Genomic DNA, 22,240 nt, shown 5'->3' on the forward strand with positions numbered 1-22,240 from the left:
GACGCACAAAGTTACATGTAACTTTTTTTGTGGCGGCAGTCCGCCAAAACACGATGCAACCGTCGCACGACGGTTGCAACGTGTGGCACTGCGACGCAATGCATCGCTAATAAAAGTCTATGGAGAAAAAACGCATTCTGCGGGCAACTTTGCAGGATGCGTTTTTTCTCCACAACGACGCATTGCGACGTGCAGTGCCCGATGCTATGCGATGTTGCGGCGCACCGACGCTAGCAGTGAAAGCGCCGCACAACGGGGGCAGCGGATGCTGTTTTTCAATGCATCCGCTGCCCCGTTGTGAGGTGCGTGGAGGAGGGGGCGGAGTTCCGGCAGCGCATGCACGGTCGGAAAAGACGGGAACGACGCACCAAAAAACGTTACAAACGTTTTTTGGTGGCGATGGTCCGACGCAACCGTCGCACGACGGTTGCGACGTATGGCAATGCGTCGCTAATGCTAGTCTATGGAGAATAAACGCATCCCGCAAGCACTTTTGCAGGATGCGTTTTTTCTGCAAAAGGACGCATTGCGACGTACAGTGCCCGACGGTAGTGTGAAAGTAGCCAACCTGGAGAGCAATGACTGCAGCGCGGCGCCTCGGAAACATGGTCCGCACTCTCAGGCAGCTCGCTGAGGAATGACAGTGTCAGACAGTGACAGCACCAACACTTTCCAACCCGGAGAAACTTTCCGCCTCTAAGTTACGGACACTCCCTCACCAATGAGCGGCCATTATCATGACTTGTAGGCGGGGCGTCGTCGCCAGTGACCAATCAGTAGCGTTGTAGTTGATGAGCGGCTGCCGGCTTGTGTCCCCTTGTGCGGCCTGTAGTGTGTGACCCGGCCGCTGTCCCGGGGATAGTGCCTGTCAGGCGGACTTTGTCATGGGAGGCACCGGCAGCACCAGGCGAGTCTCCTTCGAGGCGGACGAGAATGATAACATCACGGTGGTTAAAGGAATCCGGGTGAGTGACAGCGAGGACGTGCCAAGGGCGTCTCACGTGGCGCGGAGCGGTGCAGGCTGCCCTATATGTCCCTCCCTGCCAGCCTGTGTCAGTGTGCCCATGTGCTGCCGTGCTGCTGATGAGTGGCACTTTACGGCTGCTCCTCCTCCTGGTGCTTCAGTGCTGTGTGGGGCTCTGTCGCCCTGTCCTGTCCTGTCCTGTGGGGTCTGGTGGTGGTCCTGCACCAGGAGGGAATAACAGGCGGACATGGCCGCCCTCAGAGATCCTGAGGGTGACGTTCCAGTTTCGGGCCCTTTTGTGACCTTTCTCAAGGTTGTCGCAGTCACCTAATGTGTTCTTCTCATTGGCCATCCTTATCTCCACCATATACATTCCTTATGAGGTAATGCTGTAATGCTCCTCATCTGAAAGGACAACTCCCAGTAAAAATATCCGATCTTAGACTTCCATAAAGTTTTCTGCATCTGGAGTAACAAAGTTATTTAGTTTTTACCCATAGGAAAATCTATAAAACATTATTAGTTTTCTTATATAGCACCATAGTATTTCACGGTGCTTTATAGGCATCACCATCGCCATAGTATTCCACGGTGCTTTATAGGCATCACCATCACTGTCACACCATAAACATAGGTACAGAGACCCTGATTCCAGTGAGGCTTCACTTACTGGGCTGTGTTTTGCTGTTTCAGTACGATCACAGTTTTATCAGCATTAGATTATCAGTAGAGGACGATATTGATGAGCGCGTGTGCTCAAATAAGGTGTTATCCGAGCATGCTCATGTGCTAATAGAGTGTCTTAAGTGTGCTCTAATACTATGTTCGAGTTCCCACAGCTGTTCAACAGCCGCAACACATGCAGGGATTACCTAACAAACAGGACATCTCTGCTTGTGTTGTGGCTGACGTGCAGGTGCGAGGACTCATCGTATTAGAGCAAGCCAAAGATACTCTGCTTACTAACACCTTATCAGAGCATGCTCGCTCATTAGAGGACAACAGTAGTGATGAGCGAATATACTCCTTACTCGAGATTTCTTGAGCACGCTCGGGGGTCCTCCGAGTATTTTTTCGTGCTCGGAGATTGTTTTTCTTGCCGCAGCTGAATGATTTACATCTGTTAGCCAGCATAAGTACATGTGGGGGTTGCCTAGCAACCAGGCAACCCCCTCTTGTACTAATACTGGCTAATAGATGTAAATCATTCAGCTGCGGCAAGAAAAACAATCTCCGAGCACGAAAAAATACTCGGAGGACCCCCGAGCGTGCTCAAGAAATCTCGAGTAATGAGTATATTCGCTCATCACTAGACAACAGTCCTTGTGCCTCTTAGGCCAGCGTCACACTTGGCGTAAGACAATACGGTCCGTATTTTACGGCCGTAATACTGCCGTAATACGGACAAATGTTCCAAAAATATTGATCCGTAGGCAGGGTGTGTCAGCGTATTTTGCGCATGGCATCCTCCGTATGTAATCCGTATGGCATCCGTACTGCGATATTTTCTCGCAAGCTTGCAAAACCGACATCTAATGGATTTGTGCTCAAATGTTCGGGAAAACATATATACAGTATATATATATATATATATATATATATATATATATATATATATATATATATATATATGTCATTGAGACACATATATATATATATTCTGTATTTATATTTACTTCAGCGCGATATCTGTGAACAGCCGGTAATTCAATTGCCGGCTTTTAATTTCTCCTTCCCAAACCCGACAGGATATGAGACATGGTTTACATACAGTAAACCATCTCATATCCCCTTTTTTTTAGCATATTCCACACTACTAATGTTAGTAGTGTGTATGTGCAAAATTTGGGTGCTGTAACTGCTAAAATAAAGGGTTAAATGGCGGAAAAAATTGGCGTGGGCTCCCGCGCAATTTTCTCCGGCAGAGTGGTAAAGCCAGTGACTGAGGGCAGATATTAATAGCCTAGAGAGGGTCCATGGTTATTGGCCCCCCCGTGGCTAAAAACATCTGCCCCCAGCCACCCCAGAAAAGGCACATCTGGAAGATGCGCCTATTCTGGCACTTGGCCACTCTCTTCCCACTCCCTGTAGCGGTGGGATATGGGGTAATGAAGGGTTAATGCCACCTTGCTATTGTAAGGTGACATTAAGCCAGATTAATAATGGAGAGGCGTCAATTATGTCACCTATCCATTATTAATCCAATTGTTTGAAAGGGTTAAAAAACACACACATGATTAAAAAGTATTTTAATGAAATAAACACAGCGGTTGTTTTAATATTTTATTGCTCTCTCAATCCATTTGCAGACCCTCGCTTGGCAAAACAATAAATGCACAAGATACATACCCTCTGTTGAACCATCACGTCCCACGAGGTAATCCATCTGAAGGGGTTAAAATAATTTACAAGCAGGAGCCCTGCAAATGCAGCTGTGCTCGTGCTTGTAATTCCCCGGCGAATGAAGGAAATGTAGGTCATTGACCTACATTTCCTTCAGTCGCGGTGATGCGCCCCCTGGTGGATGTCCTCATATGACCTGGAGCGTGGGAAAAAGTTCCCAGGCTGCAGTTCATGAGAACATCCAGCAGGGGCGCATCACCGCAACTGAATGTAAGTATAGATCACTCTGCTTTCCTTTCAGCTCCCGGGGATTACAGGCACGAGCGAGTGGTTTAGCGCAGCTCATGCCTGTAATATTAGTTAACCCCTTCAGATGGATTACCTCGTGGGACGTGATAGGACATCAGAAGGTATGTATATTGTGTGTTTATTGTTTTGCCAAGCGAGGGTGTTCCTGATGGATTGAGAGAACAATAAAATACTAAAACAACCTGTTTGTTTCTTTCATTAAAATACTTTTAAATCATGTGTGTGTGTTTTTTAACCCTTTCAGACAAATGGATTAATAATGGATAGGCGTCATAATTGACGCCTCTCCATTATTAATCTGGCTTAATGTCACCTTACAATAGCAAGGTGGCATTAACCCTTCATTACCCCATATCCCACCGCTACAGGGAGTGGGAAGAGAGTGGCCAAGTGCCAGAATAGGCGCATCTTCCAGATGTGCCTTTTCTGGGGTGGCTGGGGGCAGATGTTTTTAGCCACGGGGGGGCCAATAACCATGGACCCTCTCCTGGCTATTAATATCTGCCCTCAGTCACTGGCTTTACCACTCTGGCGGAGAAAATTGCGCGGGAGCCCACGCCATTTTTTTCCGCCATTTAACCCTTTATTTTAGCAGCTACAGCGCTGAAATTTTGCACATACACACTACTAACATTAGTAGTGTGGAATATGCAAAAAAAAAAGGGGATATGAGATGGTTTACTGTATGTAAACCATGTCTCATATCCTGTCGGGTTTAGGCAGGAGAAATGAAAAGCCGGCAATTGAAATACCGACTTTTCACTAACACCGCTGCATATTTCTCGCAAGTCACACTGCTGGTCCGTGTGGAATCTGTATTTTTCTCGCCCCCATAGACTTTCATTGGCGATTTTTTTGCGCAATACGCTGACAAACGCAGCATGCTGCGATTTTGTACGGCTGATAGGACTAGACCCATTGAGAATCATTGTGCCGTATGTTATGCGAGTTTTACGGACGTAGTTTCTGCGCTCTTACGTCCGTAAAACTCGCATGTGTGATGGCGGCCTTAGTCTAACCATACCCCCAGCACTGATTACTTCTCCCTGTCACTATACATTGTACACAGAAAGCTACGGTGTGGACGAGGATATACAGAGCAAAAGCGCTGCTAGATCTGCAGCATAGAACACTGAGTCTAATATAAATATAATAATTATATTTATATAGTGCCACTGTACAATTAATCTGGGTCTTATACAGACAGTAAAAACAATGTAACACATTTCAACAGTTACATGAGGAGTGAGGGCCCTGCTCACAAGCTTATAATCTATAAGGATATAGGGGGAGACAATAGCTAGAACGTGTTGTTATCTATGGTCCGGCCATCGTTAAAACAAATAATTAAGCTGCATGATTCGGTCAGCAGGCAGGATCTAAGTGCAGTTACCCTGTGCTGTTGGGTGTATGGAGGACGTGGAGACAGACGAATAGGAGGGAGCAGATAATGATGAACATTTAGGGTATGTGCCCACGTTGCGGATTCTGCTGCAGATTTTTCCGCAGCGGATTTGGAAAATCCGCAGTGCAAAACCACTGCGGATTTTCTCGCGGTTTCTTCTGCGGATTCCTCTGCGGGTTTTCAACTGCACTTTCCTATTGGTGCTTGTTGAAAACCGCTGCGGAATCCGCACAAAGAATTGACATACTGCGGAAAATAATCCGCTGCGTTTCCGCGCGGAATTTTCCGCAGCATGTGTACAGCGGTTTTTTTTTTCCCATAGGTCTACATGGTACTGTAAACTTTGGGAAAACTGCTGCGGATCCGCAGCGTCAAATCCGCTGCGGATGTGCACATACCCTTAGGAGGGAACAGGGGAGAGTTAGGTTAGTGAGTTGAGGTCGTAGGCTTGTCTAAGGAAATGTTTTTAACCCCTTAACGACCGTTGATTCACATTAAAATGGCTTTTGCGATGGGGCCTTAGGCTACTTTCACACTAGCGTCGTGCACTGCACGTCGCTATGCGACGTTGCAGCGCACCGTTGCATAGTGTGGAAGCGCTGCACAACGGGGGCAGCGGATGCTGTTTTACATCGCATCCGCTGCCCCATTGTGATGTGCGGGGAGGCGGGGGCGGAGTTCCGGCCGCGCATGCGCGGTCGGAAAAGACGCTATCGACGCTCAAAAAAAGTTACATGCAACGTTTTTTTGTGCCGACGGTCCGACGCAACCGTCGCATGACTGTTGCGCCGTATGGCACTGCGTCGCTAATTCAAGTCTATGGAGAAAAAACGCATCCTGCAAGCAATTTTGCAGGATGCGTTTTTTCAACAGAACGATGCATAGCGACGTGCAGTGCACGACGCTAATGTGAAAGTAGCCTAAATCCCTCATCGTCATTTTAAAACAGCAATAAGGGTATAGCGCCCTGCATAGTCTTAAAATCTTCGTGGTTTCAGCTACCAGGGGTAGCTGAGACCCTGCAGAACTAGATCATGGCTTTATTTTTCCGCACCCCGATCATGTGATCACTGTTAGTCAATGAATAACGGTGATCAAGTAAAAAAAAAAGCTGTTTTTTTTCCCTATTGGTTCCTTTTGATTACTATTAGACCCTATCACAGTGATCAAAAGCCAATAATTAGTATGTCATTCCCTTAGATTAATTTTTTAAAATTTTATAATTTTTATTTCTTTCATTCTTTGCCGTTAGATTTGAGGTTGGGCTTAGGGTATGTGCACACGTTGCAGATTTGCCTGTGGAATTTTCTGCTCAGATTCTGCATCTCTTGGCAGAAAACGCAGTTAATAATCCGCGTGTTTTTGATGTAGATTTTCATGCGTTTTTTTTTCATGTGGATTTGTCTGCGTTTTTGGCGGCTAAATAAAGATCTGTTATTTAACAAAAAAATAATTGTGATGTCATTTTTTTGTCCAACCTCTTCTTTTACATACTCCATTGAAGAATAATGTTTACACACACAGAAAGATAGATAGGCCTACAGATATATCTGTACATAGATCTGTACATAGATAGATCTAAGGCCGGGGTCACACTTGCGAGAAACTCACGAGTCTCGCACCTCAGTACCTGGCTCTGCTGCCAGCACTAGGACAGAAGCATTCAGCTACATAGAAATACATGCAGCCGCACACTCCGCTCCCGAGTGCCGGCAGTAGTGCTGGGTACTGAGGTGCGAGTTTCTCGCAAGTGTTACCCCCGGCCTTAGGCTACTTTCACACTAGCATCGTGTGACGTACGTCGCAATGCGTCGTTTTGGAGAAAATAACGCATCCTGCAAAGTTGTCCGCAGGATGCGTTTTTTCTCCATAGACTTGCATTAGCGACGCATTGCCGCGTTGCGTCGGACCGTCGGCACAAAAAAAGTTCCATGTAACTTTTTTTGTGCGTGGCGGCCGAAACTCCGCCCTCTCATCCCCGGACTGCAGAATGGGCAGCGGATGCGTTGTAAAACTGCATCCGCTGCCCACGTCTTGCAGTTATTCACAGCGTCCGTCGATACGACGCATTGTGACGGGCCCGTACCGAAGGATAAGTGTGAAAGTAGCCTTAAACGCAATATCTGTTTAATTTAAAAAAAATAAATAAATGGCAAGGGCTCCCGTGCAATTTTCTGCGCCAGAGAAAGCCAACAACTGGGGGCTGATGTTTATGGCCTAGGAAGGGGTTTATACCCATGGATCTTCCCAGGCTATGAATATCAGCCCGTAGCTGTATATTTAGCCTTTACTGGGTATTAAAATAGGGGGACTCCCCCCAAAAACATAAGGTCCCCCTATAATTAATTACCAGAAAAGGCTATGCTGACAGCTGCGGGCTGATATTAATAGCCTAATCCTATAGTTGTTAAGGGGCTAAATAAACAAAGCCAGAATAAAGTAATTTAATGAAATAAAACACCACACAGTTTGTCATCTTTATTATACGCCTAATTCCTGCGACGCCCTCGATCTCCTGTAATAAAAATAAAATAATAAACCAACACAAATATTCCCTGTTCCAACGTAATCCATATGTACTGTTTTTTTTTGTTTTTTTTTTTGTTAACACTTGAACACAGTAGCCGGATGATGGGATTACTACTGTCCCATCATCTGCTAGCTGTCCCTGTAGCATGCATAGCTGCCCCATCGGACGATGCCTGCCTACACACATACTCCGCCCGCACACAACATAGTCTCCGCCCACATACTCTCCTCACGCTTTGCAGCGTTTCTCGCACACAACTCCGCAACAAAACAGCAGATTTTTTTAAACGTGTGGTTTTGCTGCTGATATGCCTGACTCAATGGTAGTCAATGGGTGCCGAAACGCTGTAGATTCGCAAAAAGAATTGACATGCTGTGGAAAGTAAAACGCTGCAAATCCGCATGTATTTTTCCACAGCATGTGCACATCAATTCTCAATTTCCCATCTACTATATAATTGTCTAAGGGTCACTTCCGTCTCTGTCCTTCTGTCTGTCTGTCATGAATATTCATTGGTCGCGGCCTCTGTCTGTCATGGAATCCAAGTCGCTAATTGGTCTCGGCAGCTGCCTGTCATGGCTGCCGCGACCAATCAGCGGCGGCCACAGTCCGATTAGCCCCTCCCTACTCCCTTGCAGTCACTGCCCGGCGCCCGCTCCATACTCCCCGCAGTCACGGCTCACACAGGGTTAATGCCGGCGGTAACGGACCGCGTTATGCCGCGGGTAACTCACACCGTTACCGCCGCTATTAACCCTGTGTGACCAAGTTTTTACTATTGATGCTGCCTATGCAGCGTCAATTGTAAAAACATCTAATGGTAAAAATAATAAAAAAAATAAGAAATCATTATATACTCACCTTTCCCGCTCCTCGCGACGCTCCAGGCAGGTTCCGGTGCAAGAATGGTCTGCAAAAAGGACCTGCCATGTCGTCACGGTCATGTGACCGCGACGTCATCACAGGTCTTGCGCGCCTGCGCGAGAAGGACCTACCGCGACACTCATGTGAGCGCAACGTCATCACAGGTCCTGCGCGAGAAGCAGGCAACAGAACTACAAGGGTACCATCGTAAGGTGAGTATATTTTTATTTTTTAACCTGTCACATACGTGGCTGGGCAATATACTACGTGGCTCTGTGCTGTATACTACGTGGCTGGGCAATATACTACGTGGCTGGGCAATATACTACGTGGACATGCATATTCTAGAATACCCGATACGTTAGAATCGGGCCACCATCTAGTTGACTTATATTGGTGGTGCACTACACTGCGGATTTGATGCAATTCCGTGCTTCCAAAATTGCCGTGGTAACACACGAAAAACCGCAACGTGTGCACATAACCTTAGGGTTTTTTCAAAACTTAAAAAAAAAAATTGTGCCTATATGATGAATAGTGTTGAGCGCAAGTGCTCTCTACTTTACTTTGCATACGCATGCTCGAATATGCACCGAGTATTACGGGTGCATGAGTGACATTCTCCAGTCTCCGCCCTGCATGTTTTGTGGCTGTTATGCTACGTTCACATTTGCGTTGTGCGCCGCAGCGTTGGCGCCGCAGCGCACAACGCAAACCAAAACGCATGCACAACGCTGCGTTTTGTGCCGCATGCGTCCTTTTTTTAATTGATTTTGGACGCAGCAAAAATGCAACTTGCTGCGTCCTCTGCGCCAGGACGCGGGCGACGCATGCGGCGCAAATCGCAAGTGCGACGCATGTCCATGCGCCCCCATGTTAAATATAGGGGCGCATGACGCATGCGGCGCCGCTGCGGCGCCCGCCGCTAATGTGAACGTAGCATAAGACAGCCAACAAAATAAAACATGCTGGGATTGCCTGCCATACACAGTTATGTATGGTAGCCCTGAAGAAAGAGTCTGCGTGACTCTGAAATGTGTTGACAATAAACAAACATCTCACATCTACTAGTGGTTTGTTCTTACTCCAGTAAGCCCAGAATAGCTTCCATTTTCCAGACACAATTTCCTTCATCTCAGTGCTGAGAGATTTCAAGTTGCACTAGCACAAGAGATAAGTGTGATTACTGCCATATATCTGGACTGTGTTTGTGTGTCTGGGGTCAGTACAGCAGAGGTGACAGTGCTTTGAGGAGGCGAGCTGATAAAAGGGCTTGTAATGTGATGCATCTAAACTCAGGTGCACTGCACCTTCCCCCACACTGACTTATGCAGGAGGTTAGCACTTGTATCAGAGCTATATAATTACACCTCACACACTGAGAAACCTGCTCTTTCTTTCTCCATAGTGTTGCTGCCTGCTTATGATTAGACAACATCATACAGTGAGAAAGAAGTAAACGCCCCTAGTGAAAACTATCTGATAACACTTAATAAGTTAGCTGTTGTTAAATTTAAGTAGTTGCCAAATACTTTGATCTCTAATATCTCTGCATCGGAGAGGCGAAATTAAAAATGTAAACAAACATCCTTTTTTTTTTTTTTTTTTCTTTCTTTCAGTGCTACACTATTGTCTAGTTAACCCCTTAACGAACGCCGATATGCCTTTTAACGGCAGCAGTTTAGGGTACTTATTCCTCAGGGCTGCTTTTTAACAGTCCTGAGAAATAAGGGTATAGAGCCCCCAGCATTGAAAAAATCTCCGAATAACAACGATCACAAAACAATAAGTTCGATTTACAATTCGTAGTGACTAAAAAAGAGAAAAAAATGTATATACACTGGCGCTTAATCACCTGAAAAGATAAGGTGGGGGCCTTGGAAGCTGCACGTGGTTAAAACAGGTTCTGTGCAGGACTCTGTTAGAAAAATTAACACCTAAATAATAATATTACAAACCACTGCGCTAAAACTAAGGCTGAAATATCAATATACTTACTTCTATTATGGCTGTTTGTGTGTTGTATGAGAATCCTTATGGGTAAAGGGTTGCACCTGGTTACAGCGATTTTATCCTCATATGAGGTTTTATAGGCTGCACCTGGAGTGTTCCTATATGGGGTTAAGTGTTTCTCGGTGTGATAAACCAAATGCTGAAAGGTAGAATATGCAAAAAATCAGTATAATATTTGGACCGTATAAATGTATTATCATAAGTATTGGTGAAATACACTTACTCTTTTTATAAGACTATATAGGCTGCATCCAGAGTGTTCCTATATGTGATTGAGCATTTCTCTTTCCACAGTGTGACAAATTGAATGCTAATAAATAAATAGAGTAAAAATGTCAGCAGTACCTTAAATTAATTGGGTTATTACTAACCACAACAATTGCGGCAGTATCAATAAGAATCAGCCGGCACTCACCACATCCTGCTTAGAAAAAACCACATACGGTGAAGATGGCGAGGTAATCCTCTGAAAGCAGTGCTGTTTGTATTGCTTAAATTAGCTCAGCGGATTGTGGTGCGGTCTGTACCTGAGGCCGAGGTTCCTGGACGGTAACGTCCCAGTGAGTGGCAAGAAGGTACCAGCGCCTAGCGTGCCCCGGCCGGAAGCAACGCTGAGGACGCGGTGCCGAGATGGGGGCGGAGCTAGTGTGACGTCACAGAAAGCAGGGACGGGTGCGCGAGAGAGACAAGCTGCCAACTAGTTTCGAGGGGTAACTCCCCTCTTCGTCAGGGCTAACGAAGCCCTGACGATAGCCCTGACGAAGAGGGGAGTTACCCCTCAAAACTAGTTGGCAGCTTGTCTCTCGCGCACCCGTCCCTGCTTTCTGTGACGTCACACTAGCTCCACCCCCATCTCGGCACCGCGTCCTCAGCGTTGCTTCCGGCCGGGGCACGCTAGGCGCTGGTACCTTCTTGCCACTCACTGGGACGTTACCGTCCAGGAACCTCGGCCTCAGGTACAGACCGCACCACAATCCGCTGAGCTAATTTAAGCAATACAAACAGCACTGCTTTCAGAGGATTACCTCGCCATCTTCACCGTATGTGGTTTTTTCTAAGCAGGATGTGGTGAGTGCCGGCTGATTCTTATTGATACTGCCGCAATTGTTGTGGTTAGTAATAACCCAATTGATTTAAGGTACTGCTGACATTTTTACTCTATTTATTTATTAGCATTCAATTTGTCACACTGTGGAAAGAGAAATGCTCAATCACATATAGGAACACTCTGGATGCAGCCTATATAGTCTTATAAAAAGAGTAAGTGTATTTCACCAATACTTATGATAATACATTTATACGGTCCAAATATTATACTGATTTTTTGCATATTCTACCTTTCAGCATTTGGTTTATCACACCGAGAAACACTTAACCCCATATAGGAACACTCCAGGTGCAGCCTATAAAACCTCATATGAGGAGTAAGTGCATTCAATTAATATCCTTGATAACTTATTTGTACGGCCCAAATAATATACCGATCTTCTGTATACTTTACCTTTCAGTAAAATCGCTGTAACTAGGTGCAACCCTTTACCCATAAGGATTCTCATACAACACACAAACAGCCATAATAGAAGTAAGTATATTGATATTTCAGCCTTAGTTTTAGCGCAGTGGTTTGTAATATTATTATTTAGGTGTCGATTTACAATTCATTACTCATATGATTTGATCTAACCTATCAGATAACAAATAAAGGGGTTGCCCCCCTATGGTTACCTTCACGTCTCCTGGTGTACTGGCCTATCTCCTGGCACAGTATCTGCTCCATGCTCTGGACACTGTGCTGATAGATACAGCAACCCATTTTGCCACATCTCTCATTGATGTGCCATCCTGGATGAGCTACGCTGCCTGAGCAACCTCTGTGGGCTGTAGCCTGATGCTACTGTATCTCTATGGCTGGAAACACACTACTGATTTTAAAATCAGTCCGATTTTATTGTCAGACGAATGTCATGCTTTTTTCATGCAAGTACAATTTGATTTTTATCACCTAGGATCCAATTTACATCCTATTGCAATTAGAATGCGATCCGATTGCAATGCGACTTTAATATAAACTTTTACATACAGCAATTCTCTATGTAATTTACAGTTTTCCAAGGAAATATTCAAGATATAGAGAAAGAGATTAGATACAGAAAGATATACAGTATATAATCAGTGGATTGTATGTAGTTTACTGTACATGTGTTTGTTTTTTTTAAGGTAAATTCCTTTTGGAAAAAAAAGGCGTGGTATCCCCCATGTCCTTTTGAAAAACTGACAAATCATCTGCCGCGTATAGTAAAATCACAGTGTGACCCGATAGAATAGATATTTACACCTAGAATAGTTAGATCTAAAGATGTTAGTTACAAACAAATTGGCTTACTTTACATGTATTTTTTTACATCCTTAATTCTTTTCTTGGAAAAAAAGTGTGGCATCACCCAACATTTTATTAACCAGCAGAGGAAAAGCGACTAGCTGGGGGAAGATGTTTATAGCCTGGGAAGAAGGTAATACGCATGGAGCTTCCAAGACTATTAATATCAGCTCACAGCTGTATAATTAGCCTTTACTGGTTATTAAAGTGGGGTACACCCCCAAGAGAAATGACTTTGGGTCCCCCTATAATTAATAATCAGCAAAGGCTAGGCAGACAGCAGTGGACTGAAATTAATAGCCTAGGAAGGGGCCGTGGATATTGGCGACTTTCAAAGACTGAAAACATCAGATCTCAGCCGTCCCAGAAATGGCGCATCCATAAGATGCGCCAGATCTGGCACTTAGCCTCGCTCTTCCGACATGCCGTGGTTCAGTGGCAAGTGGGGTGATAGTTGGGGGAGTTGATGTCACCTTTGTATTGTCAGGTGACATCAAGCCCAGTGGTTAGTAATGGAGAGTTGTCTATAATACGCCCCACATTACATTTTTTTTTCTCTTTTTTATGGCATGTCTAGTGAATAAACCCTACCAGTCATATCTGTGTAGGTCTGACTGCTACATTCCCAAATGATTATTGCTAATTGGCCAATATGCCTTTAAAAGTCATTAAAAAAGTATGCGAGATCTGATGAGTATTTGTTTTCCTATCCAGTTTACTGTAATGTTTTATTTGTCTAAGGCTAGGTTTGCATTTGGAACTGTGGCATTTCTGTTTAGGTATGGGAGCAGAACTCTGGCAAGAGTTGTATCCTTCCCACTACAGACACTATTGGCACTAGGTGACGCCATTTACTGTACTTTAATAGGGGAAGACTTGTTTCATGTTAGGTAGCCATTAATAACATTAATTTTACTTAGGCTTATTGCTTTGTCTTTTTTTTTATAGCTCTCTGAAAATGTTATCAACCGTATGAGAGAATCTCCTTCTCTCAGACCATCACCACCACCAGCTTCACTCCCAAGGCTTCCCGCTGAACAGCCCATCTCTAGTAGCTATGCAGGTATGTAGCTAGTATTTCCAGCATACTCATGGTAAAGTTCTTGACTTTAGTCCTCCCAATACCTTTTTGCACAGTGATATCACATAGGTGTCTTTCCCCTTATATGAATATCTGTTTGCTAACCATTTTTTTTCTTTATCAGGCAGCGCACAGACCCACTAGGTACATCCTATTCTAACCCTCCACATCACATTACTATAGGACATGCTCTTGAGTTTCACGGATTTCGTTCTTGGATCTGTAATTTTCACGAATGTATGAATGGATCTGTGAATCTCTATGGGTCCGAGTACTGTGGTTAAAAAATTGGACAGCACTCGGACATTTCACACTAACATGTGAATGCACCCTGAGACCAATGGTCCCCAAAGTCTGGTGGCTTGTGACTGTCTTTTGTGGCTTGTCTTCTTCCCTTAGGAGCCTTGGGTCATGGCTGCATTAATTTATTATATCATCCACAGCATTACAGATGTGCTATCCCAGCAGGAGTGTCATGCTGGGTGATCTGATATCAGAGTGTACATTTTATATTGAATGATGTGCCTGAGAGTTGAAATATCAGAATATTTTTTTTTTTTATTCTCCACTGTCAATATATTAAAATTTTTGACTTGATGTGACTTCCAATCGAGCTAGGAGTTCCTCAGTGACTGCGAAAAATGCAAAATAAAATATAGATTAAATGATAAAGTGTGAAGCCCCTTTCAGGTCTTTTAGAAAACATTGGGACCTATTATGTGACAAAAAATATGCAAACTTAACGTTTTGTTAATCTAAAACAAAATAAAAGCGAGACCTGCAGTTGCTGCGACTCGAACATAGTATTCGAGGGTGCCCAATATGCACTGTTGGCACACGAGAATACTCAAATAACAACTTATCCCAGCACATTCGCTCAACACTACTAATATTATCAATTTTTTGTGGGTTTGATCAGCACGTGTTCTGCTAAGTGTCTGAATAGAAATTACGTTCATAGATGTCAGTAACCCAAGAAACACTGATTTGAGAGGCTGCTGAAGAGCTGATTTCTTGTAGTGAATGCCATAAACTTGAGCAATAGAGAAGCCTCTCGCTTTCCACAAATAAGAGTCTCGGGATTTGGAGGACCTGCGAGCTCTTCTAAAGAACGGTTTGCCAAACTACTCATTGTAAAAGAGAAGTGTTTCCTTAATATTTGGTATGTGCAGCTGCCGTCTTCTTTACAGACTCGCATCGGGCACACATTGTAACGCTTCCCGTTGCCTTTTATTCCCCATATGTTCTTCTGTGTAACCACACAGACGGCAGCCACTCAGAATATCCGAGAGGCAATCTGTACTTCCCATGCTGAATGTGGAATTAGTTTGATCTCCTTCTGTAAGGCCTTATTTACAGCATTTATGAAAATGTGACCTTTTGCAGTTTTGGCAAAGTTTGTGGCTTATTGAAAAGCTTTCTCCCAGTTTTATTTCTTCAAAATATATTCGAAATGTCTTTTCTCGGTTTTCTGTGTATGATATTGGCTATATATATATTTCTGACAGCAATTGATTAAATGATGTTTCTTGATGTCTGAGCAGTGAATGGATTATACTGCTCTATTTCTTCTAGTAAAATGTCATTTTTTTTAAAACCTCCAATGTACCGTATATGTGAACTGAACTGTGCTTCAAAACAAATGTATTCCAAATAAAGTGCAAGGACATGTTAAATATTAAAGAAAAGTAACTTTTTTACTGCAAACTACAACTATAAAAACGCATGAACACGAAGACATGATTGAAGTGTGCTGGGTGCTGTTAACACTTTGACAACCATGGGGAAGAGAGGAGATGACGAAGCATTGCCGTGTAGGATCGCAGAGACATGGGATCTACCTGTCTGGAGAAAGCTCAATGGAGCAAACAGACAGTGACATGAAAACTTTTACACCTCTTCCTGTTAGTTTTAGTCATTGGCAGGTGTCACATCAGTCAGACTGTCAATTCGATAATAAGTCCTGAGACAAACCCTTAAAGGGAATCTGTTGTCCCCCCTGGACGAATTTAAGCTGTTACTATGGGCATACAGGTAATAGAATGGTTAAACCACTCTTAACAGTGTGCCTCATACCTGCTGTGTGATGGTGAGAGAAAAAGTTTTTAATAATTTCTTCCATGCTTCCGGGCATGCGGTGCCTGGAAGAAATCCCTGCCTCCTCTCCATTATAATGGCACCCCCTTCTCATACATTTCACACTGACTTGTGATGTGCAGTTGCAGCGCTGTAATCCCGCTCATGCGCCGTCCACTTGCTCGGTTATGTGAACCCTATCCAGTCTTTTATGGGCAGAATCTTTAACTATCTTCTGCGCAGGCGAGTCACTGTGTAGTTGCAGAGACTCGCCTGTGCAGAGGATCGATGAAGACGCGGTATCACAGCGCCACAACTGCACGTCACAGGTCAATATGATGTGCCTGGGAGGGGGGTGTCATTATGTAGAGAGGAGGCAGGGATTTATTCCAGGCACCGCACACCCCAGAGCCTGGGACAAATCACATTAAGACTGCTTTTCTCAACATCAACACCTCAGCTATGAGGCATTTTGGCAAGACTGGTTTAACCATTAAATTACCTGTATGCCCATAGTAATAGCTTAAATTCATCAAGGGGGTGATAGTAGGATCTAACTTCCTACGGGTAGATAAAATAAAAACTTGCATTAGCTAGGCCGCACATGCCTAGCCAGCACGCAACCACATGTATGCAACTCGCACATATGCACTCAGTTGCCCGCTGCTCCTGGCATTGGAGAATCTTCACAACGCACATAGTCACTGAAGACTTGCACCCGAAAGCCGGACAACCACTTTAAATAATTCAAGAGTATGTATAAATCCCATCAGCCTTTGTACCGAAAAGTTTAGTTCTCCGATGCCACTTGTTACATTTTCTGTTGATGTTTATGGAAGTTTGTTTGGCTCCACTATTTCACAAAGACATATTTGTTAATATTGTCTTAAACTTGGGTAAAACTAGATGAAACGGACAGACTTGTAGGCGAGCCTGCTTGCATTGCCATGACCATATCGTTTGTACATTATGAAGATGACAAAAAAGCTAATAAAAACCCAAGCTGACATCAACATACCCACATTGTGTGAGTCTTCCCCAAAATATCTGTAAGTATTATATACATATAATTCCGTCCGTACCACTAATTACTCACTTGAGCAGTGACACAGAAAGCACACATTTTTAAGGAATTAAAACAATCTTTTTTTATTGAATACATACATAATGATAATCTCTTAAAACATTAGACATATAAACCTAAATATCTCAAAATGGGGACCGACAGACTACTCCTCAGCCTCAGCAAAAAATCGCGAGTGTTCAATAAACAAATACGCTATACAACAGGGATCACCAGGTTCCTATAACAATTGAAATTTATAGAACCTCTTTATAGATAAGGACCCATATGCTGCAGCTACTCGCTATGTTAATAGTGAACTACTGCCGCAATTAAATCCATAGCGCACCAATATCCCTACCAATATCCTGGGGATCTGTGCTGTACTTAGTATAACATACACAAGGTGCCGTGCTTACTTGGCTTGAAGAGGAGTGTCCGGTCCTTCTTACCCCGACGCGCGTTTCGTGCCTCTACTTCATCAGGGGGCGTGTCGGGGAAGAGGGAAGTACATGCTCTTATAGCGCCCTGCATCCAATGCCCCTTCAGTCTCTCAAACCATGTGATCGCTGGCCGTCAGGATAATACGGCGCATTGAAACGTTCACCCGCCGCGCTCTGATGACTCATATACCTCGGTCAGGTGAGACGCCGATATGGCATGCTAGAGCTATTCAGCTCACGTGCCAATCAGCTACCTCCAGCGACCGAAGTCTTATGAGTCTGCGGTCAGGTAAATACAAATCAGTGCGCTCCCTCCCTTGGCCATACGATGACAACAGAATATATATATATGAGCCGGAGAAATAATGGATTTGCATAAAACACAATGAACAAAGAGAAATGGAGCATAAACAGTTACTTCTACATCGCTAAAAGCCGGCAGATATATAATTTAAACAATATCTTTCTTTATATAATTATAACGAATCGATTGTCAGGCGGCTGCCAAATATAGAATAGCATAAATATATTTAAAGTGCATAATTGGTGCTGTGTATCACTACATATGGTGAATAAATATCTATACAGCAAAAACAGAAAATTATTTATAAAAATTAATTAATTAATTAATTAATTTTTATAAATAATTTTCTGTTTTTGCTGTATAGATATTTATTCACCATATGTAGTGATACACAGCACCAATTATGCACTTTAAATATATTTATGCTATTCTATATTTGGCAGCCGCCTGACAATCGATTCGTTATAATTATATAAAGAAAGATATTGTTTAAATTATATATCTGCCGGCTTTTAGCGATGTAGAAGTAACTGTTTATGCTCCATTTCTCTTTGTTCATTGTGTTTTATGCAAATCCATTATTTCTCCGGCTCATATATATATATTCTGTTGTCATCGTATGGCCAAGGGAGGGAGCGCACTGATTTGTATTTACCTGACCGCAGACTCATAAGACTTCGGTCGCTGGAGGTAGCTGATTGGCACGTGAGCTGAATAGCTCTAGCATGCCATATCGGCGTCTCACCTGACCGAGGTATATGAGTCATCAGAGCGCGGCGGGTGAACGTTTCAATGCGCCGTATTATCCTGACGGCCAGCGATCACATGGTTTGAGAGACTGAAGGGGCATTGGATGCAGGGCGCTATAAGAGCATGTACTTCCCTCTTCCCCGACACGCCCCCTGATGAAGTAGAGGCACGAAACGCGCGTCGGGGTAAGAAGGACCGGACACTCCTCTTCAAGCTAAGTAAGCACGGCACCTTGTGTATGTTATACTAAGTACAGCACAGATCCCCAGGATATTGGTAGGGATATTGGTGCGCTATGGATTTAATTGCGGCAGTAGTTCACTATTAACATAGCGAGTAGCTGCAGCATATGGGTCCTTATCTATAAAGAGGTTCTATAAATTTCAATTGTTATAGGAACCTGGTGATCCCTGTTGTATAGCGTATTTGTTTATTGAACACTCGCGATTTTTTGCTGAGGCTGAGGAGTAGTCTGTCGGTCCCCATTTTGAGATATTTAGGTTTATATGTCTAATGTTTTAAGAGATTATCATTATGTATGTATTCAATAAAAAAAGATTGTTTTAATTCCTTAAAAATGTGTGCTTTCTGTGTCACTGCTCAAGTGAGTAATTAGTGGTACGGACGGAATTATATGTAAGTGTTAGCATACACTAATATTGGATCATTGTTTGAATTGATAGTATTATATACATGCAGTATGTGTGGATTTCACTAATTGGTACAAAGGTGGTGATATCCACTACTAAATTCTGTATGCAAGAAAGCAGAAATGTTCTTGTGTTGCAGGTATGGCCAATCCTGTGAGCTGAGTTGGGGATCATCACAAACACCGCTCTGCATTTATCCCAGGTATCAGGGAATAAAACCACTGTACCTGAAATAGATGCAGAGCAGAGGGTGTGTTTTTGTTGTTTTTTTTCTTCTTCTGCACAACGCCTCCTGCTTATGATTGGGCAGCGTTATACAGGGGGAAAAGAAACTGCCCCAGAGAGGAATCTATAATAGCTCCTCTTGTTATAGTGGAAACTGGCATATAAAATTTACAAGCTAATATCTCTACAACAGATGAGAAATAAAAAAGCCAAAACTTTTTATTCAGCTCTTTAACCTTTTTACGTGCAAAACTTGCCACATCATGACAAAGTGGTGAAAGGGTCCTCTACAAAAATCCCCAGTATATTTATTATATTGCAATAAAGCCTAGTAATAAACACTTTATGTTTATTTCTCTGCGATGTCGTATGGTTGCATCTTCCTGGAGTAGACGAATGACATAGCTGTCACTGATATTTCTTATCAAGATCCAAAAGCTCATATATTTCTCTTCACTTTTGTGGAATTCATAAGCGCGCTTTGTCTTCATGTGGCGTGCAATATCCAACCGTGACACATCTTGCGGTCCTTATTAGGTGGCACACAATAAAATGAAGATTATTTGCATATTATGCGTTTCAAATTGGAATGAAATAAAGAAGCAGATTAATCCTGAAGGAGCAATAAAAGCAGATAATAAAGTCTCGCCCTGCCGCTGGTAATGCTGCAGGTCACCGCACTGTTTGTGACGCTCTGCTTTCTGACTTAATATTTATGATTATTAGTGTGTTGTTAAGACTTTTCTTTCTGACATCTTCATTAACTTTTATGTCTGCCGCCCTGCCAGCTATACTGTATTCCAGCAGATGGCACGCTCATAAAAAGCCTTTAGGACTGCTGTCCTTTATTGGGGGGGTTCATGAATGTATAAATTCAGGGCAAATTTGAGCTGTAAATAATGCAATGTTTTTATTTGTCTGGTAATCGTTAAATGCTTAATCCTTTCCTGACTGGGTGATTTTCTTTTTCAAGGCTTTAGATTTTTACCCTTCCTCTACTTCCACAAGCCTTAAAAAAGTAACTTTCGTTTTAATTTGAATAGTGCAAGTAAAAAAAGTATCTTGTCAGAGAAATGTTACTTTTTTTTCACTGGACTGATCATTCTCAATTCAAGGGTAAAATCTGTATCCAGTGAAGACCTATTGTTACATTTCTGAGCTTCTAATGTAGGAGGAAGGAGCCCTCTCTAGCTGCTCCCATCTACATAGAATCTTATCAGTAGCAGCTCTCCTCTCCTACCTCAGTATTGTAACAATCTGTCTTCACTGAATACACATTTTGTCTGTGAATTTTTTGTACATGAATGATCAGTCCTGGTGCAGAAAGAAGCAGAATGCGCTGTTCAGAAATATAGCTAAGATGCTTATTTTCACCTGTACTATTGATTTATGTAATAAAAATGAAAACTATGCTTACTAACAGTAATCACCATCTACATAGTCTTATGAAGGTTTTTGTTACGGCATGAACGGGTCTGTGTGTAGTTCTGTAGCTGTGTGATCAGGACAGACTATACCTCTTCCATCTGTACAACTTACTATTATGTTATGTTATGGCAGGTAGGTAGTAAGGAAAATTAAGATGTTGCAGTTGTGGTTTGGATTCGGGAGCTGTGCCCGTTCCATCACTTGCGATTGGCAACTGTGTTATATAGCAGGTTCCTCAACCATTAGGATCAGGGATGACTGTGATCCTGCCACAAACTCTTTGCTGCATGCAACTTCCTCACACCCACCTGCCACTATAAAAGGCATACCAGTAGGTCAATTTCTAAGAGCCAAAAGAATATGCTCTGAAACCTCTAATTTTGAGGATCAAGCAGCTGACCTCACTAAAAGATTTTTAAACCGCGGGTACAGCAAACGGAGCATAAAAAACGGCTATAGAAGAGCTAAAAATACACCCAGAGAACAACTCCTCTATTCCTCTAAAAAACCTAGAGACAATAGCAATCAAGTGAGGTACATCTCCACATATAATAATCGTTGGAATGATATAAAATCAGCCTTCCATAAACATTGGAATATCTTAATGACGGACCCAATACTACGGAAAATCCTTCCCCCTTTTCCCTCCTTGGTAGCAAAAAGGAGCCGCAATCTAAGAGATTTACTAGTGCATAGCCATTATGACCCTACTTCAAAACCCACAATCCAGGAGGCAAGAAATGTTTTTTTCCCCTGTGGAAATTGCAAAGCATGTCTCAATATGAGAAAGGCACATTCATTCTGCAACTCTGATGGCTCTAAAAATTTCGACATAAGAAAAAACCTTAATTGCTCCTCTCAGGGGGTCATATACCATGCCACATGCTCATGTAAGCTAATATATATTGGATTAACAACAAGGGAAATGAAAATCCGAGTCCGGGAACATATCCGGGACATTGAGAAGGCAAAAACAATTACGGATATGTCCCTTCTAAAAACAATACCCCGGCACTTTAAAACGTATCATGACTGTAATCCTAAAAGCTTCCTTTTTAAAGGGCACCTGTCACCCCGTTTTTTCAGTATGAGATAAAAATACTGTTAAATAGGGCCTGAGCTGTGCATTACAACAGTGTATTTTGTGGACCCCGATTCCCCACCTATGCTGCCAAAATACGTTACCAAAGTAGCCGTTTTCGCCTGTCAATCAGGCTGGTCTGGTCAAAAGGGCGTGGTGTCTTCCCCCAGATCTTGCTTAGTTTTCCGTTGGTGGCGTAGTGGTTTGCGCATGCCCAAGGTCCCGAATCCACTGCACAGGGGAGTTAAAAGAGCGCAATGTGCACTATTTCATTGGTGATCGGTGGGGGCGGCCATCTTCCTTTGGCCGCGCGTGCGCAGAAGCGGCGCTCTGC

At 43.3% G+C, this 22,240-nt stretch overlaps 1 protein-coding gene across 2 annotated transcripts in view; it reads left to right on the plus strand.

The window, feature by feature from the left end:
- The first annotated feature begins 608 nt into the window (after window positions 1-608).
- The window catches only part of CHCHD3 (coiled-coil-helix-coiled-coil-helix domain containing 3), a 267,662-nt gene continuing 246,030 nt past the window's right edge, over window positions 609-22,240 (plus strand). The window contains exons 1-2 of one of the 2 annotated variants that reach the window (XM_077264447.1): window positions 609-965; window positions 13,754-13,868. In XM_077264447.1, coding sequence (XP_077120562.1) covers window positions 885-965; window positions 13,754-13,868 — 196 coding nt within the window. In that variant the 5' untranslated portion in view covers window positions 609-884. The remainder of the gene's footprint in view (window positions 966-13,753; window positions 13,869-22,240) is intronic. The other variant, XM_077264445.1, reaches the window with a different exon arrangement.

The sequence above is a fragment of the Ranitomeya variabilis genome, chromosome 5 (genome assembly GCF_051348905.1).
Source record: "Ranitomeya variabilis isolate aRanVar5 chromosome 5, aRanVar5.hap1, whole genome shotgun sequence".
In the NCBI taxonomy this organism is placed as follows: Eukaryota; Metazoa; Chordata; class Amphibia; order Anura; family Dendrobatidae; genus Ranitomeya; species Ranitomeya variabilis.